The sequence below is a fragment of the Paroedura picta genome, chromosome 6 (assembly GCF_049243985.1).
Source record: "Paroedura picta isolate Pp20150507F chromosome 6, Ppicta_v3.0, whole genome shotgun sequence".
Classification (NCBI taxonomy): domain Eukaryota; kingdom Metazoa; phylum Chordata; class Lepidosauria; order Squamata; family Gekkonidae; genus Paroedura; species Paroedura picta.
The window spans coordinates 15,581,932-15,609,646 of NC_135374.1; the positions used below are offsets into that span (position 1 = coordinate 15,581,932).

The 27,715-nt window shown below is 45.7% G+C and overlaps 1 protein-coding gene across 4 annotated transcripts in view; it reads left to right on the top strand.

Moving 5' to 3' along the window:
• ARHGAP42 (Rho GTPase activating protein 42) overlaps nucleotides 1-27,715 on the top strand; it is a 202,307-nt gene that overhangs the window by 132,973 nt on the left and 41,619 nt on the right. For all 4 annotated transcript variants that reach the window (XR_013231712.1, XR_013231711.1, XM_077341501.1 and 1 more), the window contains exons 6-8: nucleotides 5,346-5,456; nucleotides 19,563-19,667; nucleotides 26,420-26,549. Coding sequence is in view for 2 of the 4 variants with exons in the window: in XM_077341501.1 (XP_077197616.1) it covers nucleotides 5,346-5,456; nucleotides 19,563-19,667; nucleotides 26,420-26,549 (346 nt within the window). In the remaining 2 variants the exon portion in view is untranslated. The remainder of the gene's footprint in view (nucleotides 1-5,345; nucleotides 5,457-19,562; nucleotides 19,668-26,419; nucleotides 26,550-27,715) is intronic.

A 27,715-nucleotide genomic window follows, 5' to 3' on the forward strand; every position in this document is an offset into this window, starting at 1 on the left:
AGGTTGTCTCAGCCTTCCATCCTTCCGAGGTCGGTAAAATGAGTACCCAGCTTGCTGCGGGGTAAATGGTAATGACTGGGGAAGGTACTGCCAAATCACCCCGTATTGAGTCTGCCATGAAAACGCTGGAGGGCGTCACCCCAAGGGTCAGACATGACTCGGTGCTTGCACAGGGGATACCTTTACCTTACTCTTAGCCACTACACCAGGCTGGCTTCCTTGACTGGACTAGACATTCTGGGAACCTGGGTCACCAACAAACAGCAGCAAAACGTTGGACAAGTAGTGGGAGAAGAAGTGGCAGCAGAAAAGCATCAGTGATTGGCTGAGATCCGTGTATATTCTCTGTTTCTCCAGTCTGTATGCTGCCTTATAGTAGGAAATTTTTGCATGTGGGAAGGAACAGGCAATGAAAGAGTTAAGAGATGCCATCCACTCAGCATCCCTCCTTTGAAAATCATCAAACACCCACACATACACACTCTGCATTCCCCTCCCCCAGACCTGGCTGTACTTCCATTTATCTGCTTTAAACCTACCTAGCATTGAGATTTATTTTTACTTACTAGGCTCATAGACCAGAATTTCCCAGAGAATATAAAACTGGTAATGAATAAAGATTTGTCTGATTTTCTTAGTATTTCGGAGTTGCTGTCACAGACTTCCCTAGTATTTATTCCCAGCACTGAAGTACAAACGACACATCCATAAATACCGGTCAAAGACTTTTTCCATCTTCATGAATTATAGCCAAGTTTCCTCTTAGTAAGATTGTTTATGTCCAGATTTTCTCTTTGCTGTCACCTGGTCCGGACTGCAGAATTCATTCTGAAGGATCTTAAATGAAGCAGTCCTTTCCTTCTGGGTATGATTATATTTAACTAATACAGCTGTATCTTAACTTGTATTTTTATATGCTTCTTAAAAAGAGAAATACAGGAAGCCATAACTGTCTTCATCTCGGCTATTTCTCTTTACTGCTGAGAAAAGTAACTTTCTTTGACCTTCAAGAGAAAGGATGACTTTCAATCAAATTAGCTACTTCTTTTAGTTAAAGGCAGTTTCTCTCTCCCTCTTGCTCTCTCTTTTTACTTTAATGATGTCAGATGGGTGTTACTATTCGCTTTCTTGCTGTCTCCCAGCTCTTGCCATTCCTGTGTTATGATGTGCAGTTGCTTGAGACAAAAAAAAAAGAAGAGTATTTTGTATCACCATCCCATGAGTTCACGTATTACAGAATCCCTGACTGCATTTTAAATCCTAAAATCAGAATCTGTTTTTCAGCTGGAAATCTGTTTGCCTCTAGTTCTTCAGCTTCTCTAGTTAACAAGCCACTTTCTTATTTTGGAAGTTTATGCCTGACCTCTCCAGAGACCCGTTTGAGGGCATTCGCAAAGCAAAATGATACAGTAAAACCTTTTAAACAATAGTATAAAAATTAATGAACAAAAATGCTATCAAAAACAAGCTAGAGTGTAAAAACATCTTGTAAAAACAAAGCTTTTTGTTAGCAGCAGTCGTGCAATGGTTCATAAAAACAATTGTGAACAATCAAACCCCTAATTGTTGATAAGATGACAAGACACGGGATACCACGCTTGAGAGCAGTGCATGGGAAAGGGACTTAGGAGTTGAATAGAAGCCAACAGTGTGGTATGGCAGCTAAGAAGCCTAATACAATATTAGGCTGTATTGCTAGAAACATAGAATCTAGAGCAGTGGTTCTCAACCTAGGGATCGGGGCCCATTTGGGGGTCGAATGACCGTTTCACAGGGGTCGCGGCAGGGCAAACAGCCTGGCCTGTGGAGGTGGGATCCACACAACAGCCTTGTGAGGTAGATCGAGATAGAGCGTTCATCTGTCTGGAGCAGCGGAAGAGAGCGAGATCGGCATGGTGGGACAAGAGGCAGAACTGAACTGAGAAACCCTGGAAAAAAACCAATTTATTTACAATCATGAACAATGGATCTTCATGCCATTGCTCAGTTTTGGTTTAATTTCTGTGAAAGAACACTTGCATAATTTTATGGCTGGGGGTCACTGCAACATGAGGAACTGTATTAAAGGGAACTGCATTAGGAAAGTTGAGAACCACTGGTCTAGAGCAGGGGTAGTCAAATTGCGGCCCTCCAGATGTCCATGGACTACAATTCCCAGGAGCCCCCTGCCAGCGAATGCTGGCAGGGGGCTCCTGGGAATTGTAGTCCATGGACATCTGGAGGGCCGCAGTTTGACTACCCCTGGTCTAGAGCAAGGGACGTTAGAATGGTCCTGTGTTCCACATTGCTTAGACCTCATTTGGAATACTATGTCCAATTCTGGATGCTGCAGTTCAAGGAGTATATTCGGACGTTGGACCATGTTCAGAGAAGGGTGACTAGGATGGCTGAGGGGCTGGAACTCATGCCTTACGAGGAGATCCTCAGAGAGCTGGGTATGTGTAGCTTGGGATAGCTGTGTTTTTAATTTCATAAGGGGTAGACATGTTTAAGAGAGGGCCAGCTGGTTCACTGCAAGGATTGGGAGCAATGGATTCAAATTACAGGAAAGGCGGTTCAATTTACCGTATATACTCTAGTATAAGCCGAATTTTGAAGCACATTTTTAATGCTGAAAAAGCTCCCCTCGGCTTATACTTGAGTGTACTTTTAAAGTTATTGTAGATACCATATTGTTTTTGTTGACCCTCTTTTCCACTTACAGAGCTAGTTTACTGTTTTTCTTTGAAATAAGTATTCAAAAACATTTAACCTACTGATGCCTCAATTAATGTAATTTTATTGGTATCTATTTTTATTTTTGAAATTTATCAGCAGCTGCTTCATTTCCCACCCTAGGCTTAAACTCAAGCCAATAAGTTCCCATTCTTTTGTGGTAAAATTAGGTGCCTCGGCTAAAATTCGGGCCGACTTATACACGAGTATATACGGGTTAAGAGCCTCTTGTGACGCAGGGTGGTAAGGCAGGAGACATGTTGTCTGAAGCTCTGACCATGAGGCTGGGAGTTCGATCCCAGCAGCCGGCTCAAGATTGACAGTAATGATTGGGGAAGGCACTGGCAAACCACCCCCTATTGAGTCTGCCATGAAAACGCTAGAGGACGTCACCCCAAGGGTCAGGCATGACCCGGTGCTTGCACAGGGGATACCTTTACCTTTACCTTTTTATATACGGGTAAATATATTTTTAAGTCCCTGGGAAGTTGTGTGCGTGTAGGGGGTGGCTGGACTAGATGGCCCTTAGTGGCCTCTTCCAGATCGGTATGATTTTGGTTTTGATACATCTTGTGAAGCAAGTAGCATCTAGAGACAGGACTTTTCCAACGGTGGCACCTCCCTCGTTTTCCTTCAGGAACCAAACTCAAAAATAAATAAACCACAGCCTTCTACCCAGCCATTTAACTAATGGGCTGTTACCCTTTTAAAGGCTCTTTTATGGCCTGCTTGTGGCTTGTGGACCCTTACCAGCATTGCTTTTTGTTTCAATTGTGTGCTCCCTCAAACAAGTCCCTGGAGAGGCAGCATATAAAGAAGCAATGGCTAAAGCTTATTTGTTGTTCCTTGACTGTTTCCTATCCCCAAGGGCAATTTGATTATTTTGATTTCCTCTGATTTCCAAATGAGTACTCAGTCTTCAAGAATCTAGTGTGTGGGGTTCGTCGATGTCTAGTAATTAAAAATTAACATTTCCTATTAAGACAGCATCTCTAAGATCAAAAATTTCTTACTTACCCTACCAAATTGGGTCAGCTTGCCCCTGTAGTACATTTTGCCTCGCCTGTGTCAGTTTTGACCTCCTAGCTTCTGTTTATAATACTTTTCTTCAGTCTCAGCCCTCACTTATCACGGTTGTTAAGCTATTGAGTTCAGGATTGAAGCCACTTATGTTGGTCATGAGCACACTCAGGTCTGTTGGATAGTATCAGTGATAGAAGGAGAACATTTGGTTTTTACATCCCACTTTTCACTACCTGAAGGAGTCCCAAAGCAGCTTACAAGTCAGCTTCCCTTCTTCTCCCTACAACAGAAAAATTGTGGGGTAGGTGGGGCTGAGAGCTCTGACAGAACTGCTCTGTGAGAACAGCTCTAACAGGACTTTGGCTAGTCTATGGTCAGCTAGCTGAATGCATGTGGAGTAGAACTGGGGAATTAAACACGGCTCTGCGTTTTAGAGATTGCCGCTCTTAATCACTATGCCAAGCTGGCTCTTCGTAAGTGTTATTTCTGCTGCAGAAATGGTTTGTTTCATAGAATCATAGAATCATAGAGTTGGAAGGGGCCACACACGCCATCTAGTCCAACCCCCTGCTCAACACAGGATCAGCCCTAAGCATCCTAAAGCATCCAAAAGCATCTTTCTTTAAAACCTTTCCACCCCAATAGAGTTTCCAATACTGGTCAAAGAGTTTTTCAGTCTTCATTCATTATGGCTAAGTATGATCTTGGTAAGATCATTAAAACATGCAAAAATTAAAACAGTATTTAAAATATTTTCAATCTGGTGTAGTAACTATTTTTAATTAATTTTAAATTTAACTTTTATCTATTTTAACAATTTATTTCCTATAAGGTTGTACAACTGCCCTGAACTGGTCCTTTGGGAGGGTGGCATAAAAAATAAATAAATGAATAAGGTGTATGTAGAATATTGAAGCCATCCAATTTTTAAAACCCACATATTGACATATAAACACAGCATGTCCAGGGAGGAAGGCCAGTAAGAGTTTCAACAAAACAAATAAGAGGTGACAACAACAGGAAGAGAGACAGATCTTTCTGGGCTGGAAAGTCTGAGGTTTTGCTGCCGTGACCAAGAAAGACCTTTCTTGGGTACCCACCCATCTAGTTTCAGATGGCAAAGACACCCAAAGCAGAGCCTCTGAAGATGACCAGGTTAGTTGGGTAGGTTGATACAAGAGAAGGTGATCTTTCAGGACTGGTTTTGAGGATAACAGAGGAGACCTTAATGGATGTTGCCCTCCTGAGCTCTGTGGAGGAAGGGCGGGATAAAAATTATCTGAACATGGCAGTCTCCAAATGAGATCCAGCCATTCCCTCAAAGACAGGGGAGGACCACAGGTTGACTACCCCTGCTCAAAGGAACATGCTTGTGGAAAATATCTTTGCTTTTCATTACAGTCCTTTCACATCCCCAGACTCCTGAGGGTCTGTGACGGGAAAGGGAAGTCAAAGATCCCTTCCACTAGCTTGTTCTATTTGTGGGAGAGGTGGATCCAAACCAGTAACAAATAACCGTGTGTGTATTATAAGCCTGAACAGAAGCAGCCACAGCAGTGAAATAATGTCGTGTGCTTTACCGTAATTTCAGTCTATTCACTTTTCAGGCGGACTCCCAGATCGACCGAGAACATCAAAATTTTTATGAAGCGTCTTTAGAATATGTCTTTAAGATCCAAGAAGTTCAAGAGAGGAAAAAGTTTGAGTTCGTTGAGCCGGTGAGTTATGTTTGATTGTTACTGTTTATTCCCTTAAATCAAGGGTTCATAATTCACACCATCGAAGACCCATATTGACCTGTCTAGCAAGGGGGACAAATCACAGAACCCTTGAACATTGCAAAGGATTGTGGGTTTCAATTTGCAGTGCATGCTCTGTCCTCCCTTGGAAGGACTAGGAGACAAGGATGTGTGGGGAACATCCTTCCCTCCACTCCCCCCCCCTCCCATCTTCCCTTCTCTTCCTGCCTGTGGAGCAGTCAACTTTTGAAGAGAGCTCTCCAAATACTTTCTTTTTTCCAAGCTCTCTTTGAAGTCAGGCTCATGATTTACAGCATTTGTCCTTATCTTCAGCCAGGGATCCCCACTATCTTGCAAAGCCATTAAGGCAACACTTTGGCTCAGGAGAGCCCAGGGGATTTGCAGTTTTGCAGTGTTGCATGGAAACAACAGGGGAACCGGGCAATGGAGATCTCCAGTGGGATCCGCAGTAGGACCTTCTGTCTTCTGGGCTGCAGGAGGTACTATGTGCCCAGCAGATAGGACCCTATATTGGGACACTGAGCTCGTCCCAAATAATTCTCCACCCTTTGTGAAGGAAAGGGGTGGCAGATTACAGAAGATGAGCGTTGGGATGTGAGTGCCCTGCATAGTGCAGGGGGTTGGACTAGATGACCCATGTGTTTCCTTCAAACTCTATGATTCTATGATTCTTCCTCTCTGAGCAAACGGGCAAGGGACGAGATGGTCATGAGTGCCAGAGGAGAGGCGTGCTTTCTTCTTGACAAAACATGACCAGACCTTTCTCCCTGGCATTAGGTTGAGCAAGGTGGCTTAAATACAATTAAAACAATCAAAATAACAGGAAATGAGTTCAGATTTAAAAATCTAGCATTGGTTATCTAAAAACTGGACTCTCTTATCATATCTCAATCAGATCGGCAAAGGTCTAGCTCTCCCATATCAATGGTAGGTGGTAACATGTGGGACTCAGCCCATGGTCTGTGGCATCACGTGTAAAAGCAAGCCACATTTTAGAGCTGCAGGTCTTCATTTATTATGTATCTGAAAAAGTGTGCATGCACACGAAAGCATATACCCAGAATTTGCCTTGGTCTTAATGGTGCCATTGCACTCCGTTCTTTTATTGTGGGTCTTCTGGTTTGTTTTTCTGTCTTTTCCACATGGTACTTTCTGTGGTCAGCTGATGGAAATCTTTCTGTCATTGAATGACAGCTTTTCCATATCTCTCCCACCCCCCTTTCTCCTGCAGATCAAAATTCCCTCTGAAATGCTGCTCCTTGGGTATAGGGGATTCCTCTGGGAATAGCATGGGGAGGGGGAATTGGGGGAAATAGCTCCAATGCCCCACATGTGCAGAAATGGTCAACAGCACCCAATGCATTGCTTACCTCCAGCCTACAATTTTGGATTTTCATTTGCTGTTTGACCAACATAGTTTCAACGTCATGCCAATTCGTAGCTAAACTTTGTCCGGTTTGATATCCGAACTGTGAAAAACTGCTGAGAAACATTTTCTCCTTCTGTCCTTTGGTTAAATAATGCTAACTTCCAGCTCACCAGCAGAGTGCCAGGCCTACAGATTTTCCCACTGGTTTCTCAAATGTGAATTTATCTTTTCTGTGAAAACGTGACCTTCACGTCCTTGTGTACAGAAGGATTCTGTTGGCAGTTGATGAAATTCATCATGCTGACAGATCAATAAGTGATTGGTTTCCTGGCGGTACGGCTGGTGGTTTTAGGCTTCATAAAAGTGTTCTGCACATGGGAACTTCATTGGCATCCTCAGGTTGTTACAAGCCCTAATGTTTGGCTTTATAGCTCCACTGCAATAAATCTTTTAGCACCACAAGATTCCTTTTTTTTTTTTTTCACTCCAACTAAACTAGCCTGACTGCCCCTCTGGAATTTGAGAAACCCCACAGTTTCCTGTGAACACCGTTTGAGAACCACTCCTTCCCATCCACAATGAGAGCATTTACAGAGAAGCATGTGGGTTAATTAAAGGAGGAAATTTAATATTGAAAGCCACGAAGCCCCGGTTTCGAGAATCATCTCTGCTTCTTTAAACGCTCGCAAAAAAAAAAAAAACAGGTTTCTGGCCCAGCCTGGAATGAAATTGCAGACGTCTTGCCATCAGTCTACATGACACTTTAACGACTGTTGCTTAATGGCGTTGTCTACGCAGCGCATGGCGAGCATTTCATAACGTCAAAATTGGCTTGGAATTCTTAGCTGAGGCACTAGTCTTCAGGTTTCGGTCAGCCTGTGCTTTTATTAAAGCAGTAAGGGAGAGCGTGAGCCGCGAAGCTTCAGACAACACAAATCTATTAAGGCAGGTGGGAGGAAAACTTGCCTTGAACCCGTCGTCTTGGTTCCGCACCGCTCTGCTGACTTGGGAATCGGTACGCTTGAAAGCAGTGGGGTTCCCTTCAGAATACCCGTGGCTGAGATTGGGCTGCAGCCATCTTTTGCACCTTACAAGCGCATGGCGCAGGGTGGTAAGGCAGCCGACATGCTGTCTGAAGCTCTGACCATGAGGCAGGGAGCTCGATCCTAGCAGCCAGCTCAAGGTTGACTCAGCCTTCCATCCTTCCGAGGTCGGTAAAATAAGGACCCAGCTTGCTGGGGGGTAAAACAGTAATGACTGGGGAAGGGAATGGCAAACCACCCTGTATTGAGTCTGCCATGAAAATGCTGGAGGGCGTCACCCCAAGGGTCAGACATGACCCAGTGCTTGCACAGGGGATACCTTGATTTCGCTTTACAGTGAAATCAAGGAAACCGTGAAGTGCTCACGGTCTTGAGTGAAGGCTAGGCCTCTGTCTGTAGTAAGTTTTGAGTCGTGAATTCTGCCAACAAAAGGCTCATGAGCTTGCCTTCTCCTGCCCTAGTTCAACCCCACGTCATATTCCATGAAGAAGCTCTGCTATCACCCAAACATCTACTTGCTTGCGTATTCTTGGCGGAAGTGCAGCATTCTGTGCAAGAAGAAACTTGTGGATAATTCCCAGCTCTTTCCAGAAAATAGAGCCACCTTGGCTTTGTGCTGCTTTCCTCTGGGTAACTTGCATCATTACTATTAACTGCTCTCAAGGACATTTCTGGATTCCATAAAACGATTCGCCGATCTTTTTGCAAGAAACGAACACACTAGGTAGAGCTGCAGATTCCCCATCCCACCCCCACCACACACACCACACACACATTTGAGCGTATGCCATAAAATAATCCAGTTCCTGTCTTTGTATCAGCTGCTGCCACAAAGTTAATATTTCCTGGGAAAAAGAAGCGACCTTAACCAGTTCTTATCCTGACATAGGAACGCGCGTATTAAAACAGAATTCAAACACACGTGGTTTGTCCAGTTGGAGGAATGATTTTCATTGGACAAATTTGCCTAATATTCGCAACAAATATACAGGAATATATGAGAAGATGTTTGATACGGATAATTAGGAAGGGTTTTTTAAGGAGAAAAAGAAGAAGAGTTGGTTCTTATATGGTGCTTTTCTCTACCAGAAGGAGTCCCAAAGTGGCTTAGTTGCCTTCCCTTTCCTCTCCCCACAACAGACATCCTGTGAGGGAGGCGAGGCTGAGAGAGCCCTGATATCACTGCTTAGCTATATCAGTGCTGTGGCAAGCCCAAGATCACCCAGCTGGCTGCATGTAGAGGAGGAGCAGGGAATCAAACCAGATTAGAAGTCAGTGCTCCTAACCACTGCACCAAGCTGGCCCACTGTTATTCCAGTAAAGAATGAATGAATGACACTGCCTGATGAAATCTGGATTTTACTCTTCCCTGGCACATGATGCTACTGTGATCTCATCCACCCTCCAAGTCCTCAGGCTGTTTCCTGGCCTTGCTCACTGAGGCTCCTTTGAGGAGGAGGTTAGAAAACTGAATCTGGGACTTGCTTTAATCTCTAACAGTCAGCCCCTCTCCTGCTTAAGGTTTCACCCTGTAGGTAGCACTGACATCCCAGCGCAGTGGTAGCGTTCCCATGCGGCTGACGGCTGCAGATAAAATTCCTTTGCTGTTGAGGTTTCATTTTTCTTAGCAAGCTTCTCGGTGTGGATTATGCTACTGAAAAGTACCACAGTGGAGCTGATAGTATAAGCATGCCCTGCGGTCTTTTACCTGGGAGCCTAACTCTGTGAGAAACTTCCAGGACTGATCCACTGGATCCTGGGCGTTCTGCCCTCAGGAAGTGATTCCCAGGGCTAATTCAGATTGGGAGTATAGCATGCTTTTTTTTTGGGGGGGGGGGAGCGATGGCTCCACACTATTTCCTCATCTGGTTTTCCCAAACAGAAACAGTCCCAGGGAGTCAGTTTTGGTGCACTGGGGAAATGCATAGGGCTGTGTAGCATCCTCCTGGGGACATTTCATGTCGGGAAAATGATTTGGAGGTAGGCTTACGGCCCCTATTCCTGCATGCCTTCACTTAGTGTTGCCCGGAGATGTGACCAAGAGAGCCAGCTTGGTGTAGTGGTTAGGAGTGCAGACTTCTAATCTGGTGAGCCAGGTTTGATTCCCTGCTCCTCCCTCACATGCAGCCAGCTGGGTGACCTTGGTCTCGCCACAGCACTGATAAAGCTGTTCTGACCAAGCAGTAATATCAGGGCTCTCTCAGCCTCACCCACCTCACAGGCTTGTAATAAAAGTAGAGGTAGAGAAAAGCGGCATATAAGAACCAACTCTTCCTCTTCTTCTTCTTCTTCTTCTTCTTCTTCTTCTTCTTCTTCTTCTTCTTCTTCTTCTTCTTCTTCTTCTTCTTCTTCTTCTTCTTCTTCTTCTTCCTCCTCTTCTTCTTCTGTAATATCAGGACTCTCTCAGCCTCACCTTCACAGGGTGTCTGTTGCGGGGAGAGAAAAGGGAAGGCGACTGGAATCCGGGGATTTCCCAACCCAAAATCGACAGCCTTATGGCTACAGACACCAATTAGGGAGGGAGTACACAGTGAAGTATAGCCAAGACAAACAAAACCGCGTAGGCACAAGTATCCACAAGCTTGTAATTGTAACAAAAGTCCGACATTACTGCTTGTGAAAGTACTGTTGTGCCTACAGCCTTTCAGAGTCGCAGCTTTGCACAATATTGCAGCAAACAAGGACCAGTACACCTTCTTGTCTCAAATCTTCCTCCAACGTGCATGAAAAATCGCCGTTCCTTAAAATATTACAGTGAACGTGTCTCCTTATAACATAGGTGCACAGAGCCACGGCAGCATTTTAACATTATAACAGAAATAAAACTCACCTGTCAGAATTGCAGGAGATGTACAGAACCCAGCAGTCTGAAGTAACTCATGGAACATACTTAGACGTAATGCTCGTTCCATGGGCTTCCAACAGGATAGGCTGTATGTCCTAAAACACTCCCGTTCGTTTCCAAGCAAAAAATCCTGGAGCCTATAATTTGACTTTACACTGAACCAGGTCATTGGTCCTTCGCCAAGGTCAGCAGTGACTGCTCAGACTTGCCGTGGGTCATCCCCTCCTGCCTAATGTTTTAAGTAGATATCCTGAGGCTGAACCCAGGACCTTCTAGGTCAGGGGTAGTCAAACTGCGGCCCTCCAGATGTCCATGGACTACAATTCCCAGGAGCCCCTGCCAGCGAATGCTGGCAGGGGCTCCTGGGAATTGTAGTCCATGGACATCTGGAGGGCCGCAGTTTGACTACCCCTGTTCTAGGTGCAAAGCAGGGAGTCTGCTGCTTAAGCCAAGGCCTCTCCTATAAATCCAGGGACAAACTGGGAACGGTGAAGTTTGGCCAGTGTCATTTACAGTCATGTCACCCCTTGGAAGTGGTAGGCAGATTGAGTATTTTGCTCCCAGATTTCTCATGCAGTCCCTTGATGCGTGCTAACAATTTTCAGATGTACGCAGGATCTTGCATTTGTCTTGCTGCGAGTACCTAAATCAACCGGTTCAGTAAACCAGAGCTTTTCTTAATTTAACCCAGACATGGCTATATTAGCAGCTGGCCTGCGAGGATTCCAGAAAGCATCAAGGCGGCATCTGAAGCCTGGAAGAGCCTTTATTTATTTTTTATGTAGTGCTGGTGACCCTGAGACTGTTTGGTCATCTCATTCTCACAGGAAGAAGATCGCACTTCCATTTTGGATAGGGCAGGAATTTGACCTCTGGCCTTCAATTCATCAAGCCAAGAAGTCACTGTCTTCCTGGCTCCCTGTTTCTTTCTGCTTGCTTTGTTTTTGCTTTGCAATTTGCGGAGAACACAAAATAGACTTCGATATCCAGTCTTAAATTAAGTTTGCTAGCTGTTTGGAAAATAAGAGGGGAGGGGAGAGGAGAAAGCTGACCTACATTAATCAGGCAGGCCAGCCTTTTTACAGTAAGCAGAGCTGACTGTAGAAAGGCTTTGCTCCCATAGACCGATTATGCACGGGTGGAAAGGCTGTGCTGGTGGCTGTGTAGCAGGACTAATCCCAGATTGCACATGACGTCGACGTCATTCCACCCAGCTCTGGCCAATCCCAGCGCCTAGGATGCCCCATGGTAAGCAAACGCGGATACTTCTGCATTTCGTTCGATGCCATGGGCACCATCTGTGACCCTGCCGGGCCAACCCTGTACATAATGGAATCCCTGCAGGGACACCAAACATCGCTGTCAGCTTTAAGGAGCTGGACGGGGCGTTCTCCCACCCCCATGCTGGCCTATGGTGGGCCCCCCATGCCCTCCATTCCCCACTGCTGCTGCTGCCGCACATCACACTGGGCTTTCTCAGCCCCGGTGTTGTGCACGCGCGCTATGCTAGAGCAGTCCATGTATGTTGGGGGATTCCCACCCCCATGCGTACGCGGAAAGTGGCGGGGCATGCCACCCCAGCGCAAGGACCTGGCAGCAGCCCAGCATGGCTGCTGCCATACGGTCATAATGTCGCTACACTCTTTTGCCGCGGGCCTCTTCTTTTAACAGCAGCATTTTCCTAACACTGACCAAGGGCACCCCTTGCATCTCCACCTGCCGTGCATTATTGAAAAGCACATGATAACTTTCAGAAAAGGAAACTCTGGTCATTTATTAAGTTCTTATCCCACCAAGGGGCTTAGGGTTGCATATGTGGCTCCCCAGTTTATCCCCACAGCAGTCCTGGGGTGTAGTTAGCCTGAACCATAACTGAACACAGTCCTAGTTGGCACTTTAAATACTACGCTGCACTGTATTTGGGTGCATTACAATTCAGGGGTAGTCAACCTGTGGTCCTCCAGATGTCCATGGACTACATGGAAAATGCTGGCAGGGGCTCATGGGAATTGTAGTCCATGGACATCTGGAGGACCACAGGTTGACTAACCCTGCGTTACATGGTTACCGGCATAGTTTTTTGGTTCAGTGGTAGAGCATCTGCTGTGCATGTGTAAGGCCTCAGGTTAAATCCCTGGTTTAAAGGAGTAGCTAGTAGGTGCTGGCAGGGGCTCCTGGGAATTGTAGTCTGTGGACTTCTGGAGAGCCACACTTTGGCCACCCCTGCTCTAGAGGGTGGGTGTTTGCCAGGGGACAGCAGAAGGGCTTCCTTGTCCCATCAGCGTTGCCGTTCTTATTTTGCAGAAAAGCCAGAGGCAGCATGGGAGATTTTTCAGTTTGCACATTCTACCTGCCCTGGGTAGCCAAGAAGCTAAGCAGGGTAGACCCTGTTTAGAATTTGATGGAAGACCTCCAGGGGGAATTCAGGGTTGCAACACAGAGGCAGGCAATGGCAAGCTACTCTTGAACACGTTTTGCCATGAAAACCCCGTGTGGTGGCCAAAAGTCAGCTGCGACTTGATAGCAAAACAAAAACAAGCTCCCTGCACCTCTTTCAAACAAAGTGGACCCATGTGTGTATGGCTAATGTATAAAGTCGGCCTTGGGAGTGGATGGAATGCGTCTAGTTCAATATAAACAGAGTCACGGGAGGTGAAAGGACCTGAACTCTCCCTTTTCCTGCCTTATCTTGCCACAGTTCATTGCACAAAATGCCTTTCTCCCCCTCCCTCTCCCCATACCAGAAATGTGCTAGGCTGAGAGAGCCATGCTGGAGATGGGATGTTGTTGAAAAGAAGGGAAGGGGGAATCTTTATTTCACCTTACCTACCTTGTTTGGTGAAAGTTTAGCTCCTGCTCATACCTTGTTTGGTGAAAGCTTAGCTCCTGGGAATGGCGCACAGTCATGAACGGACATGGCGGCCGCCATTGGCTGTCCTAGCTAGATTGGCATTTGGAATATCTTACCCGGGAGGGTCAGACCAGAACCAATGGGTTTAAATTAGTTGAAAAGAATTTTTGGCTAAACATCCAGAAGACGTTCCTGATAGTTAGAGCGGTTCCTCAGTGGAACAAGAGGTGGTGGGCTCTTCCTCAGGAGGTGGTGGGTTCTCCTTCTTTGGAAGTTTTGAAGCAGAGGCTAGATAGTCATCTGGCAGAAAGGCTGATTTTTTGAATTTAGGCGGATTGTGAGTGGGTGCCCTAGAAGGGATGTGCCAGTGTTTACTTCTTGTGGCCCTTCTTTGCATACCCAGGGAACTGCTGATTGCCATTGTGAGATGGTAGGTGAATTTCCTCCAGGCCAGGCTGGATTCTGAAGATATTTGGTGGTGGGGGGGGAATCACTTGGGTATGAAATTGGAGTCTCTGTGGGTAGGCAGGTGGTTGTGAGTTCCTGCATTGTAGAATCGTAGAGTTGGAAGGGGCCACACAGGCCATCTAGTCCAACCCCCTGCTCAACGCAGGATCAGCCCAAAACATCCTAAAGCATCCAAGAAAAGCTTGCATCCAACCTTTGCTTGAAGATTGCCAGTGAGGGGGAGCTCACCACCTCCTTAGGCAGCCTATTCCACTGCTGAACTACTCTTGACTGTGACATTTTATTATTATTATTATTATTATTATTATTATTATTATTATTATTATTATTATTATTATTATTAATTGGATTTATATCCCGCCACTCCCCGCAGGCTCGTGGCGGGTCACAGCAGTCCTATCCCCATTAAAATACCCATTAAAAGACTTTAAAACAATCCCAACATGGCGGAACTTATTATTCCCACCCCTGCTATCAGAGCGGCAGGGAGGGTGGGGAGGAGATGCTAGGTCTGGGGGGGGGGGAATGTTGGCACTCATTCATTGACCCCGGCCTCAACCAAAAACCCGGCGGAAGAGCTCCGTCTTGCAGGCCCTGCGGAAAGCTGGTAAATCCTGCAGGGCCCGCAGCTCACCCGGGAGCTCGTTCCACCAGGTAGGGGCCAGGAACGATCAGGAGATTCTCCCCCGCTGAGCATAAAGCCCTGCGGGGGATATAGGGCGGTAGGCGGTCCCTCAGGTATATGGGTCCCAACCCGCGTATAGCCTTAAAGGTCAAAACCAGAACCTTGAACCTGATCCTGATATCTAGCCTATATCATTGTACTTGTAGTTTAAACCCATTACTGGGTGTCCTCTCCTCTGCAGCCAACAGAAACAGCATCCTGTCCTCCTCCAAGTGACAACCTTTCAGATACTTAAAGAGGGCTATCATGTCCCCTCTCAACTTCCTTTTCTCATTGTGCGGGGGGTTGAACTAGATGACCCTGGAGATCTTTTCCAACTCTGTGATTCTATGAGAGCCTCCAAGCTCCTGGGGCTGAATGTTTTGTGGGAGAATCCCCTTCCCCCTTACAATGTCTCCCTGTCCAATGAAGTCATCCCTGACAGGTCTCTCGGAAAACTCTCAACATAGAGTTTGATCTGCATTGTAAATCATGGCTGGGAACTGTTAGCATTCAGTGTAGGGTGAGGGTTCTGTAGACAGCAGCCTGTGTTTGCAAATAATGTCCTTCACCCTTCAATGTTAGAAATCTTGCTTGCCCTTAAAGACCCTCAGTTAAAAAAAAAATCCTGATTTCAATACAGAAAGGTTTATAAATTTGGAGTTGCTGCCATCTAGTGCTGGTTACTGTTAAAAAATGTTTTGGGAATCTTCCAATAGCGTCAATGAAAATGAGCATTTCTTACCAGGGCCAAAGGATTTTCTGGATCAGTGCAGTTTATGAAATAAAGGCTTGAAGAAGCTGGGAATAAACAGAACATTTATTCTTCTAGATTTCTGAATAATTGCCATCCTACAAAGCTGCGCACATGACTCCATTTTTCTGAGCCAGATTGAATAAGGAATAAACATCGAGGTGAACGTTTAATAACGTTTTACAGTTAAATGATGCTTAATGATGATTATAATGATAATTAAATAACGCTTAATAATAGGATTTGGCTTTTTATCTGGGCCTGTGTTTATCCATCCTGCTGTCGGAGTGTTCCGACTGTGAAAGAAGCAATTGTCAAAGGGTTCCTTATGACTGAGTTGAGATTTCAGCCTGAGACTTCCCAATTTGCAGCTTTATGCATTAGCACTGCTCTACCAACTTTCAACTTTGTCAGCCAAAAAACATGAATAGTTTGGGTCTACATTGAGTGGTTTAATTTGGTGAGGAAGTGACCAGCTTCGATTTTAGAGTCCAAAGTTTGAGGACCATAGCAGGAGAAAAGGAGGAGGAAGAGGAGGAGAGTTGGTTCTTATATGCTGCTTTTCTCTATCCAAAGGAGTCTCAAAGCAGCTTACAAGCGCCTTCCCTTCCTCTCCCCACAACAGACACCCTGGGAGGGAGGTGAGGCTGAGAGAGCCCTGATATTACTGAAGAAGAATTGGTCCTTATATGCCACTTTTCTCTACCAGAAGGAGTTTCAAAGTGGCTTAACAATTGCCTTCCCTTTCTTCCCCCCACAACAGACACCCTGTGAGGCAGGTGAGGCTGAGAGAGCCCTGATAATACTGAAGAAGAAGAAGAGTTGGTTCTTATATGGTGCTTTTCTCTACCTGAAGGAGTCTGCTTGGTTTGCATGGCTCCAGGAAGCAATGATGAACATCAGCTGTACCCATGTCCCAGCCATAGTGTCCCAGTGGTCTCAGGAGCTCACTTTGGTTGGGCAAAAGAGAACAGGCACTCATACAGAGAGAAATTATGGCCTTTGTTAATGGGAGGGGGGAAGTTTTCTTAACCTACAAGCTTCCTAAAAATCAACTGGACAACTAGGAAAATAAAAAATTCAGCAACCCACACCGCCTGGTACAAAACAATGTGCAAGGATTATAGCGTCGTGATTCACTTGTAGCAATTACCAGCTCCCCTTTCCTTCCTTCCCTCCTGTGCAGTCCGTTAATTAATCACTTCCACATTCACACCAAACTCTAGTTCCCCAAAACCACAAATTAGGTCCCCCCACCACCACCACTTGCAAAACCATGAATTAAACTGTGGTTTGGAATCCTTCTGTGGCGCACATGAAACAAATCATTGCTTGTGAGTCAGATGTGTGAACCAATTATGTTCCAGAAATGATTAATTAACTGGCAGAGCATGAAGCGAGGAAGCCATATTGAGCAAGTGTGCAAACCCAGTGATAAATCCAGGTCACTCTTCTAATGATAAACCATTCGCTGCTTTCTCCATATAGAACCGATGGGGAAAGCACAGGGTATCTTTTGTTATCTGTGCCAAGCCAATCTACTGTTATCCGTGCATAGATGTTTTGTTTTCTTTGTTCTCTGCTATCCTATTGTATGGCTGGAGTGAGGAAAGTGGATTAGCCAGGGGTCTTTTGCTTTCCTAGTGATCTCTGACATCAAATAAGTTCCACACTTGAAAAGACAAATTCTGGGGGGAAGGCATCAAAATCACCAGAAGTGCAAAAATCAAAACATGTCCAATAACAGACAGACTTACACAAATTCTAGATCAGTGGTTCTCAACCGCTCTCACGATGCAATCCCGGCTGCGGCGGTGGCACACACGTGCGGGCAGTATGTGCAGGTGCATGTGTGTGTGTGCACGCAGGCACACAACAATCTGGAGGCGGCCAGTGGCATGGTTCCGCCACTGTGACCCCGCAGCAAGGGGCCAGGCGACTCCAAATGGGGGTCGGGACCCCAAGGTTAAGAACCACTGTTCTAGATAGATTCATCAGTCAGTTATTATTCCACACTTGTATGGAATTGTACTGATGTAAATTGTATTATTATTTTACTCCTTTATCATAGAACTCTGGCATGATCATTGACTGATGATATTTGACTCATAAACTCTGACACATAGAATCTGTCTAGAATTTATGTTAGTCTCTGACTAACATGGTGCACATGTTTTGATTTTTGCACTATGGTGCCATTGGTGCCTTTACCCAGATTTCGTCTTCTCAGTGCTGAACTTTCGCCTGGGTACCGTGGTTATATTTACATCAGATAACCTCCAGCAAACATTCAGGAATGTACAATGAGAATCTGGGTTATAGGGAAAGGAGGGCAGTTCCTCCTGTTACTCTGGTGCCTGCTGCCCCCATCCCAGCAGATTCAGTTGCTTCAGGAAATCTGGATCTAGCAAGTTGGTTTCCTATCCCTTCTTCTCCAAGACTGTGTCTGGGTTATGTTGAGAAGAGGTGGGAAGGGGAGGGGTTGTAGATCATTGGTTGAGCACCTGGTTGGTATGCAGAATGTCCTAGGTTCAGTCCCTGGCATTTCCAGTTAAAAGAGCTCTGCGCTCCACCGCCACCAACCGGCTAATGGTCCCTGGCCCTAAAGAAGTCCGCCTGGTCTCGACCAGGGCCAGAGCATTCTCTGTACTGGCCCCCACCTGGTGGAATGAGCTCCCGGAGGAGATCAGGGCCCTGACGGAGCTTAAACAGTTCCGCAGGGCCTGCAAAAAGGAGCTCCTCCGCCAGGCATTTGGTTGAGACCAGGCACAACCAACAGCGAATGAAGGGCCCCCGCTCCCCCCCTCCCCCCATTTCCCCCCTTCCTCCCAGAACTCCACCAGAGCGCTCTGGACCTGTTGTGGTATTGCACCGTTCCATCGTTATATTATTTTATTATACTGTTATACTGTTACATTATTCTGTTATATGGTTACAACCACTGTTATTAATTACTGTATGTTTAATGAAGACTGTTTCATGTATCGTTGATTAGTTTTAATGTAAACCACCCTGAGCCTTCGGGGAGGGCGGTATATAAATCTAAATAAATAAATAAATAAATAAATAAATAAATAAATAAAAGGGGTCATGTAATAGGTGATATGAATGACCTCAGCTTAAGATTCTGGAGAGTTTGACAGCACCGATCCTTGTGGACCCCAAAGATCTGATGCATTTTTTTGTGTGTTCATGGGATTCTGTACCCCATTCCTTTCTGAGGTCTCTTATTTAATTCTGCCTCAGTTCCCCACCCATCCGATGCACTTTTTGCAGGTTCCATTTTATCTCTGTTCCCCATGACATCAGGGGAGCTCTGCCAATGGCTTCTTCTGCTTAACATCGCAAGCAGCTGGACAAACTGCAAACACCACTGGCACATTGAAATCATTTTCTGCATATCTCTTCCTACGTGGAAAGGTGTCTTGTTTTTTCTCCCTCAATTGCTCCAAGATGTCTGTGTTTGAATTTTGGGCTGGAAGAGGAAGTGCCTCTTCTCTGTTTTGATGGAATGCAGCTGACAACTTTGTTCTCTGTCAGGAATTTGGGGATGATCTTCCAATGCCTCCCTTACGACGGAGGCTGAAATCATTCACGTGGCAGCCCAGGCATGCTTTCATCTTTGCCTGGCAAAGCTACTAGTGCCCTACCTGACCTGGAAAACCTAGTCACAGTCATCCGTGTGACAGTCACCTCCAGCCTAGATTACTATAACGGGCTCTACGCTGGTCTACTCTTAGTCTTGACCTGGAAATTGCAGCTGACTGGCTTATATAGCCAGTAAAACCTACCGACCACTAAACTGGAAACTGAAAGATGAAATGGTAGGTTGTCCATAAAGTGGACTAAGAGGTAGATTGACCAATTAATGGGCAATAATAATGGAGTTACTAAGGTTTTATTAATGTTCTTGTTATTTTGTAATATGATATAAGTGGAATGTATGTTGTAAACTGCTCTGAACCCACTTGTGGAGAGCGGCAGTCTAAAAAACCCCAATAAAAATACATTTAAAGGAGAGAATTTTGAGTACATGCTCTGACATCACTTTCTCTTTTTCCCCTTTTCAGCTTTTGGCCTTTCTACAGGGATTGTTTACTTTCTACCACGAGGGGTATGAGCTGGCCCAGGAGTTCGCACCATACAAGCAACAACTGCAGTTCAATTTGCAGAACGTAAGTCGGAGCGTTTCCTGCGGTTTCTTAGGTAACTGGACTTGAGTAGAGAGGGACCATGATCGGTCTGTTTATTTTATTTATTTATATTTATTTATAGTTGGATTTATATACCGCCGTTCGCCAAAAGGTCTCACGGCAGTTCACAATAAAATATAAAATCAAAGTAAAATTACATAAAACCCCATAAATCAGTGGTCCCTGACCTTTTTATCACCGGGGACCACTCAACGCTTGACAATTTTACTGAGGCCTGGGGGGGGGGGCAGTTTACTCCTCTACTCTCAACCATGGCCCTAACGCTCTCTGACTCTGGTCGCTATGGTAATGTTTAAACATCCCTTCAAAATAAGATACAGACACGCCACAACAATGAACATAAGGAACATTTTATTTTCATGGAAATTTTAACTCATGACAATGACAAATCAATGGGAACCCTGAGCTTGTTTCTCTGCATCGAGATAGTCCCATCTGGGAGTGATGGGAGACAATGACACCCAAAGTGTGTTGTAAAGGGCGGGGGGGGGGGGGGAATGAAGTAAAGGGCCGGGGGGAGGAGAAGGCCTCCTTCGGGGCCCACCTCCAATTAGTCGACGGACCACATGAGGTCCACGGCCCACAGGTTGGGGATCGCTACCATAAATACCCTATTATTACAATAAAAAGATGGCATTCTATTCTATAACTCTTCCCACTTTCCCCGCTTGTTCAGAGAGAGGTCGGACATTAATTCTGTAAGAGAGAGAGGAGTGAAAGTTCTTGGATGGAACCTGGGCTCTGCCCTGACCTCAACCAGGGCAGAGCACTCTCTCTGAGTATTTGAAAGGTTGTTACTTGGAGGAGGGCTGGAAGCTGTTCCTATTGGCCAGAGTGGATAGGACCCACAGTAATGGCTTTGAACTATGTGTAGAATGGTACTGGCTAGATATCAGGGGAATTTTTTTTCTCAGGGTAGTTCAGCAGTGGAATTGGCTGCCTGCAGAAGTGGTGAGCTCCCCCTCACTGGCCGTCTTTAAGCAGTGGTTGGACAGCTACTTATTATGGATGCTTTAGGCTGATCCTGCTAGTTGGACTTGATTGCCTGTAGGGCCCCTTCCAACTCTTGGATTCTAGGATTCTATCAAGAAGTCAGTGTTGGCAGTGCTATAATCTCTTAGAAGCAAATCAGGTATTTAGAGTCTGTGTGGTTTGTTGATTGAATTGTCAAATGAGGGCCTCAACTTTGGGAACTGACTTCAAATCCTTAGCCAGCCATGAAACTGGGGGACCTTGGGCTAGTTGTTCTCTCTCTATCTAACCTACCTTGCAGGGTTGCTCTGAGTGCAGGGAGAAGGGTGGGTAAAAGTGGAAAGACAGAAGTCCACACCACATAATAGTTTCAACACTTTAGATCAAGGGTAGTCAAACTGCGGCCCTACAATTCCCATGAGCCCCCTGCCAGCATTCGCTGGCAGGGGGCTCCTGGGAATTGTAGTCCATGGACATCTGGAGGGCCGCAGTTTGACTACCCCTGCTTTAGATTCATCCTTCTCCCCTTCCCCTCCAAAAGCCCTGAGGAAATCCATTTATTAGGTTAACTTTTCAAACTGAAATAGTACAACTTGTTATGCCCCTCAGTTTTAAAAAATATATATTCTAGATATAAGTTAAATGGATTTGGGTTCATGTATATATCCTGCCTACTCTGCATTCAGACTTTGTTACACCTCTGGCCAAACTATTTGTACCCTTCACTATCAAATAAATGAATAAAATTCGACACTTAGCTAAGATGATTCTCCAAAATCTGTGGCCATAATAATGTTGGGGATTGTTTGCAGCCAAAGCACACACTACTGGACTGGCTCTCTGGGGGATATGCCCCCAGTAGGGAGAGGCCACTCCCCCACTGAGAGCCATTCATGGGTCTTCCCCGCCCCCATTCTCCACCTCTGTGCTGCTTCCAGGCCATTGGGAGGAGGAAGAGCTGGGAGAAGGTAATCCAAGGATGGGGGGAAGACGCCAGCCATGGTGGCCCTTGCAGCTCAGCCTCCATGGCTGAGCCACCATGCTCCAAAGTCTCTTGGACAGAACTCTTGTTAGTGGCAGGTGACAAAACCATAGGGATGTATCTAAGGGGCTTTAATTGGCCCTAAAATATTACCCTTGCCTGCTAAATTGGTGATCTCTCAGCCCCACCTACCTCCAGAGGGGGTCTGTTGTGGGGAGAGGAAGGGCGAGCGATCCTAAGTCACTTTCAGACTCCCTCAGATAGTAAAAAGGCGGGGTACAAAAAACCTCAGCTCTTCTTCAATGTCAGCTGCTTATCCACTTGAACACTGAATGGACTTTCCTTCCCGCAGTGCAGTAAAAGCTCTTTGAGTTGGAGAACAGAAGAGCTAAAGTCCATGAATGCATTTTAGCTACATAAACAGGTGGTTTAATTGAAGGGTGCTCATGTAGACGTTGCAGGCATCTGAAACTTGGTCCAAATAATGTATTTGAATAACCTTGAAAGGGGTGACAGTAAAGTTCTACCCTCGGGGGTCAGTTTTCACCCCTGATCCATCAGCAAGCATATAAGTGGGACATAACCTGGAGGTTACAAAGGGCTGAGAAGAGGCAAAGATGGTCTCAGAAGATGAGAAAGAAACAGAGCATTGCATTAGAACCAGTTTTCCTTTGAGAGAAGCAGCAGAGGTCACTGTTGCTTTGATATCTGCAACACCCTCTCATTCTGTACTGCCATTCGTCATTGTAGCAGCGGTGTGCAGCTTCCATAGTTCAGAAGCAGCACTAAGCAAGGATGTTTCCACTGAGAGAGAATAGCTTTGGAGTTAGGGACAAAGATGAGATTTGGGATGGTAGCTTCCAGCTTACACCTGTGGTCACTCCTGTGTGCTTATTAGACTAAACAGCTAGAGCTGTATTATTTGACATTCCATGGACCATTTTGACTTTATTGAGTTGTCTCTTCTTGATGCTGATTTTTTTTTAAGCGGAATTTGGCTCGGACTGTGTTCTTGCAGCTTCTAACCTTAAGTTAAACCCGTTGTGGTTTTGATAAATCTGCCGCACTTTCTGTCTGGAACAGACACATCATTCATTTCAAGCGTTGTAACAACAAAGATTGGACGTTTGGCCGATAGAAGAGGATTCAGATTCAGAGTACCTTTATTGGCATAAATCCGATGGAAGAAGGATGAGAAGCAACCTCACCTGGTTGAGCCAGTTTGGTGTAGTGGTGGCACCACTGAGCAGTAGTAGCATAATTTGTTAATTAAAAGATTAACAAGCTAGGCTTGAATTTACCAGAGCCAGTTTGGTGTAGTGGTTAGGAATGCGGACTTCTAATCTGGCATGCCAGGTTCAATTCTGCGCTCCCCCACATGCAGCCAGCTGGGTGACCTTGGGCTCACCACAGCACTGATAAAACTGTTCTGACCGAGCAGTGATATCAGGGCTCTCTCAGCCTCACCCACCTCACAGGGGGTCTGTTGCGGGGAGAGGAATGGGAAGGCAACTGTAAGCCGCTTTGAGCCTCCTTCGGGTAGGGAAAAGCGGCATATAAGAACCAACTCTTCTTCTTCTTCCTTCTCACCCCAGTTCACTGAAATGCACAGCATTTCATTTGCAAAACTAGTTTCCATCCCCCGGCTTATGAAAGTGTCTTTTCAGAGATCGTAGGGCCCGCTGGTACAGAGGAATGGAAAATAAGTCATCTCCAGGGTACAGCCCACTTTTCTAGCATTTCATAGAATCATCATTTTATAGGATTAATCCATTTGGGCCTAATCATATACTTGTAATCTACCTAAATAGTCAAGGTTCTTCATGAGTTACTCTGAGTGTAAGAAAGACCGATTCACTTATCTTCAGTTCTACAAAACCCATGATGCTGTGTGATCAGGAGCAAAATGGGTATGCTTAGGGTATGTGAGCAACCGCTGGATGATTCTTCTGGAGAATTCCTTAGCTGTAGGAATTGCAGCTTGTGTTGATTGCAGATGTTCATGCGCCACTTCCGTGACTTCCAGTTTAGTATAATTTCACAGCTGCTGTGCAATTAAAACTTTCTAGATGCAATGTCCTTGCTTATTCTGATCCTAAACGCGTCCACATCTTGGGAACCAATAGCTTGTCTGGGTAGATTCTCTTCCTTCAATTCAGAAATCTTTCTGTTGGGTGTTATTAGTGGATTGTTGCTGCAATGGGTTTTATTGTGTTACTAGTTTCAAAGCCCATTCCTAAGAACAGGCCTTGAAAGGGTCCCCTCCCCTGGCCCCTGACCAGGCAGCTTAAGGTGGCTTTAGGCCACAGCTCGCAGCCATATCAAGTGGGGCAGGCGGGGGCTGGACAGCTCATTAGCAGGGCCCAAAGAGCTCCTTAGCAGTCCTTAACGAGCAGTCAACAGGTTAGCAAGCCCTCTACCACGATCCTTTGCCCAGGGCCCTCTCCCCTTAACTGCTGATGTCTCCAGGCACTGAGGCGTCTGAGAGCAAAGAGGCTAGAGTCCAGGGACGGAGGGCGGGAGCTGCAGGGGCAGGGCCAATCAGGGCAAAGCTGGCTGCACCCTGATTGGCCCTATTCCAACTTGGACAGCCGGACGCATCCCACCCCCTAGGCTGTTTCATAAATATATAGCGGAACAACAATGGATAAGGATATTTATTGTATTTCATTTCAAACGACTGGAGATCAGGATTTTTCTCTTCCATCAGATTTTTTGTACCTCGAAGTTTCACAAAACTTGTACCCTGTCAACTAATTCTTTTGAGCAATGCGTGCTCACCCTGGATGAGTATTTTTTTTAAGAATCCAGAACTATCTTTCTTTGCTGTCAGTTTTAGTACCATTTTAGCCAATAAATAAATGAAAGACACAAAAAGACCACTTGACAGGTTTGTGATAAGGCTACTGCTGTGCTTGCCTTGGGATGGAATAGTTCTCAAGTACGTTATCCTTTTCATTGATCTACAGCAGGTTTCCTCAACCAGGGTTTCGTGAAACCTTGGGGTTTCTTCATGGCCCTGAAAGGGTTTCCTAAATGGGTAGGAATTAATTTTTTTAATTCATTAAACATTTATCAGGTGATATGACCATGGTAAGGCAGCCGACACACTGCCTGAAGCTCTGACCATGAGGCTGGGAGTTCGACCCCGGCAGCCAGCTCAAGGTTGGCTCAGCCTTCCATCCTTCCGAGGTTGGTAAAATGAGGACCCAGCTTGCTGGGGGGTAAATGGTAATGACTGGGGAAGGCACTGGCAAACCACCCCGTATTGAGTCTGCCATGAAAACGCTGGAGGGCGTCACCCCAACGGTCAGACATGACCTGGTGCTTGCACAGGGGATATCTTTACCTTTACCTTTTTATGACTGTATGTGGTCATGTTAACCTACTCACCCCTCCCAGTAATGGGCATGGAGGGGGTGGGGAGGGGAGGGGCCCCAGATGGGCACAGCTACGCTTCCCAACCATATTCTGCTCTGGGGTTTCTCAAAGCCTGAATTCTCATTCAGGTTTCTCATCGATACAAAAGTTGAGAAAGACTGATCTACGGGTTGATGCTTCAGCTGTAATTGTTGCCAGTAAGCTTTGAGGCTTCAGAGGTTCGCCAAGCATTTTGCTGCCTGTGTTTAGTCTGAGCCATTGCTTAGTTTATTTCTCAGTATCCCCAGTGCACTGGGAGGTTGATAGACTCAATGATTTAACATCTTGGCCTCTGAAAAAAGGCCCATCCAATGTTACGTTTCTGCTTATAGAATGAGAAAATGGCTATTTCAGGACATACACTACAAAATACAATAATGCTAAGACTAGAATCATAGAATTGGAAGGGGCCATACAGGCCATCTAGTCCAACCCCCTGCTCAACGCAGGATCAGCCCTAAGCATCCTAAAGCATCCTAAAGACTAGAGAAAGACTTGGCTGCCTAAGGAGGTGCTGAGCTCCCCCTCACTAGCGATCTTTAAGCAGTGGCTGGGCAGATATCATGGCTGCTTTAGACCAGCCTTTCTCAACCATTGAGAATTCCTTGACATATTCTTCAGGCTTTGGGAAATCCTGGAAGTGGTGCAATCATGCAGAATATGGTTGGGAAGCATAGCTGCGTATACATCCACCTGAGGCCCCTCCACTTCCCATCCGCTCCAGGCTCATCACTGGCCATTTTGGGAGAGGGGGGTCAACATGATCATATATGAAAAATATATTTAGAATTAATTAACTCACACCCATTTGGTAAACCCCAGGGGTTTGAGCAGGGGGTTGAACTAGACAGCGTGTATTGCCCCTTCCAGCTCTATGATTCCATGGCCAAACAAAGAAAGCCACAGCCTTCAGTTTGCAAGATCTAAACAAGGCTGTCCATTGATATGAGGTTCTAGAGATGATTAATTCATGGGGTCATCATGAGTCAAAAACAAGTTGCTGCCATTTATCATACACACAAAACTCACACATGTGATTCTGTTTTCTTTATCATGAGTTCTAGTCTCTCTGTTGTGCTTGTGTTGTTTCATGTTCATTAACAACCTTGAGTATTTCCTGGAGTGGCTTTATAAATCAAGCACTGTGCAGGCCAATCTTGTTTGACTTAGTGGTCAAAAAGTTATTTGATGTGGTTGGCTGCCATGACAGCCGCAGCACTTGCTATGACTTCCTGTAGAGCTAATGGCTTCCCCATGGCACAAACAATGGTCTTTCTCAATATGGCACAAGGTACACCCTTGATTTATCCCCTTGACTGTTCTTGGTCTTGCTTCTTAGACACGGAATAATTTTGAAAGCACCAGGCAGGAAGTCGAACGACTGATGCAAAGAATGAAGTCGGCCAGCCAGGATTACAGGCCGCCAAGCCAGTGGACAATGGAAGGCTATCTGTATGTTCAAGAGAAACGTAAGTAGGATTATGAGCCCATTGGGGTCCCAATGTACTATGATGGTTCAGATGATACATTGTCTGCCTTCCAGAGCATATGTATGAAAAATAGCACCTATAGCAAGCATCCCCTGATGACCCCAATGTGTCGACGTCACTTATGGGTGATTTTGGCATGTCAGGTTATGTTCATGAGTCCTTCTGGCTTCGGGGTAGAAGAAGAAGAAGAAGAAAAGAAGAAGAAGAAAAGAAGAAGAAGAAGAGTTGGTTCTTATATGCCGCTTTTCCCTACCCGAAGGAGGCTCAAAGCGGCTTACAGTCGCCTTCCCTTTCCTCTCCCCACAACAGACACCCTGTGAGGTGGGTGAGGCTGAGAGAGCCCTGATATCACTGCTCGGTCAGAACAGCTTTATCAGTGCTGTGGCGAGCCCAAGGTCACCCAGCTGGCTGCATGTGGGGGAGCGCAGAATCGAACCCGGCATGCCAGATTAGAAGGCCACACTCCTAACCACTACACCAAACTGGCTCTGGTAAATTCAAGCCTAGCTCGTTAATCTTTTAATTAACAAATTATGCTACTACTGCTCAGTGGTGCCCCCCCATCAAGTGGCGTCCAGGGCACATGCCATGCCCTAGATACGTCATCCTTTCTCTTCTTGCTATTTTTAAAGCTATCATGATGTACTAAGATGTAGAGAGAGACGGAATAGGGTGTAAAAGGCTCAGGTACAAAGGGTCACCTTGAACCAGTGTTCTCTCTTTCTCTTTCTCTTGGGTTTGTTGATGAAGACAAAAAGGGGAAGAAAGAATCCTGCATTCTGCCTTGAGCTGCTTGTAAGAAGGATCAAAATACCCAATAGATAATTTTTGTATATGTTTAACTGATACGAAATGGATGTTACAAAATGTCCTGCTCAGCCAAACAGGCAGCATCTTTTACTGGGTCCACCCTTGCTGTTGGCCTACCAGTCTCAAATGGTGGTTCTTATCAATGTGACCAGCTATTGAGGTGTAGTGGGAACTGGGGGAATTTGCAGTGTGTTGGCCTAGCATCATACAGTAGGGGCACCAAAATCCAAGTATGTGAGAAAAGCTCTGCTGGGAAGAAGATGCTTTTAGTGCAGCAACTCTAAAATGCAAGCCAACCTTAAGATGCTGGCTCCGTAGATTTTATGCTCTAAAAG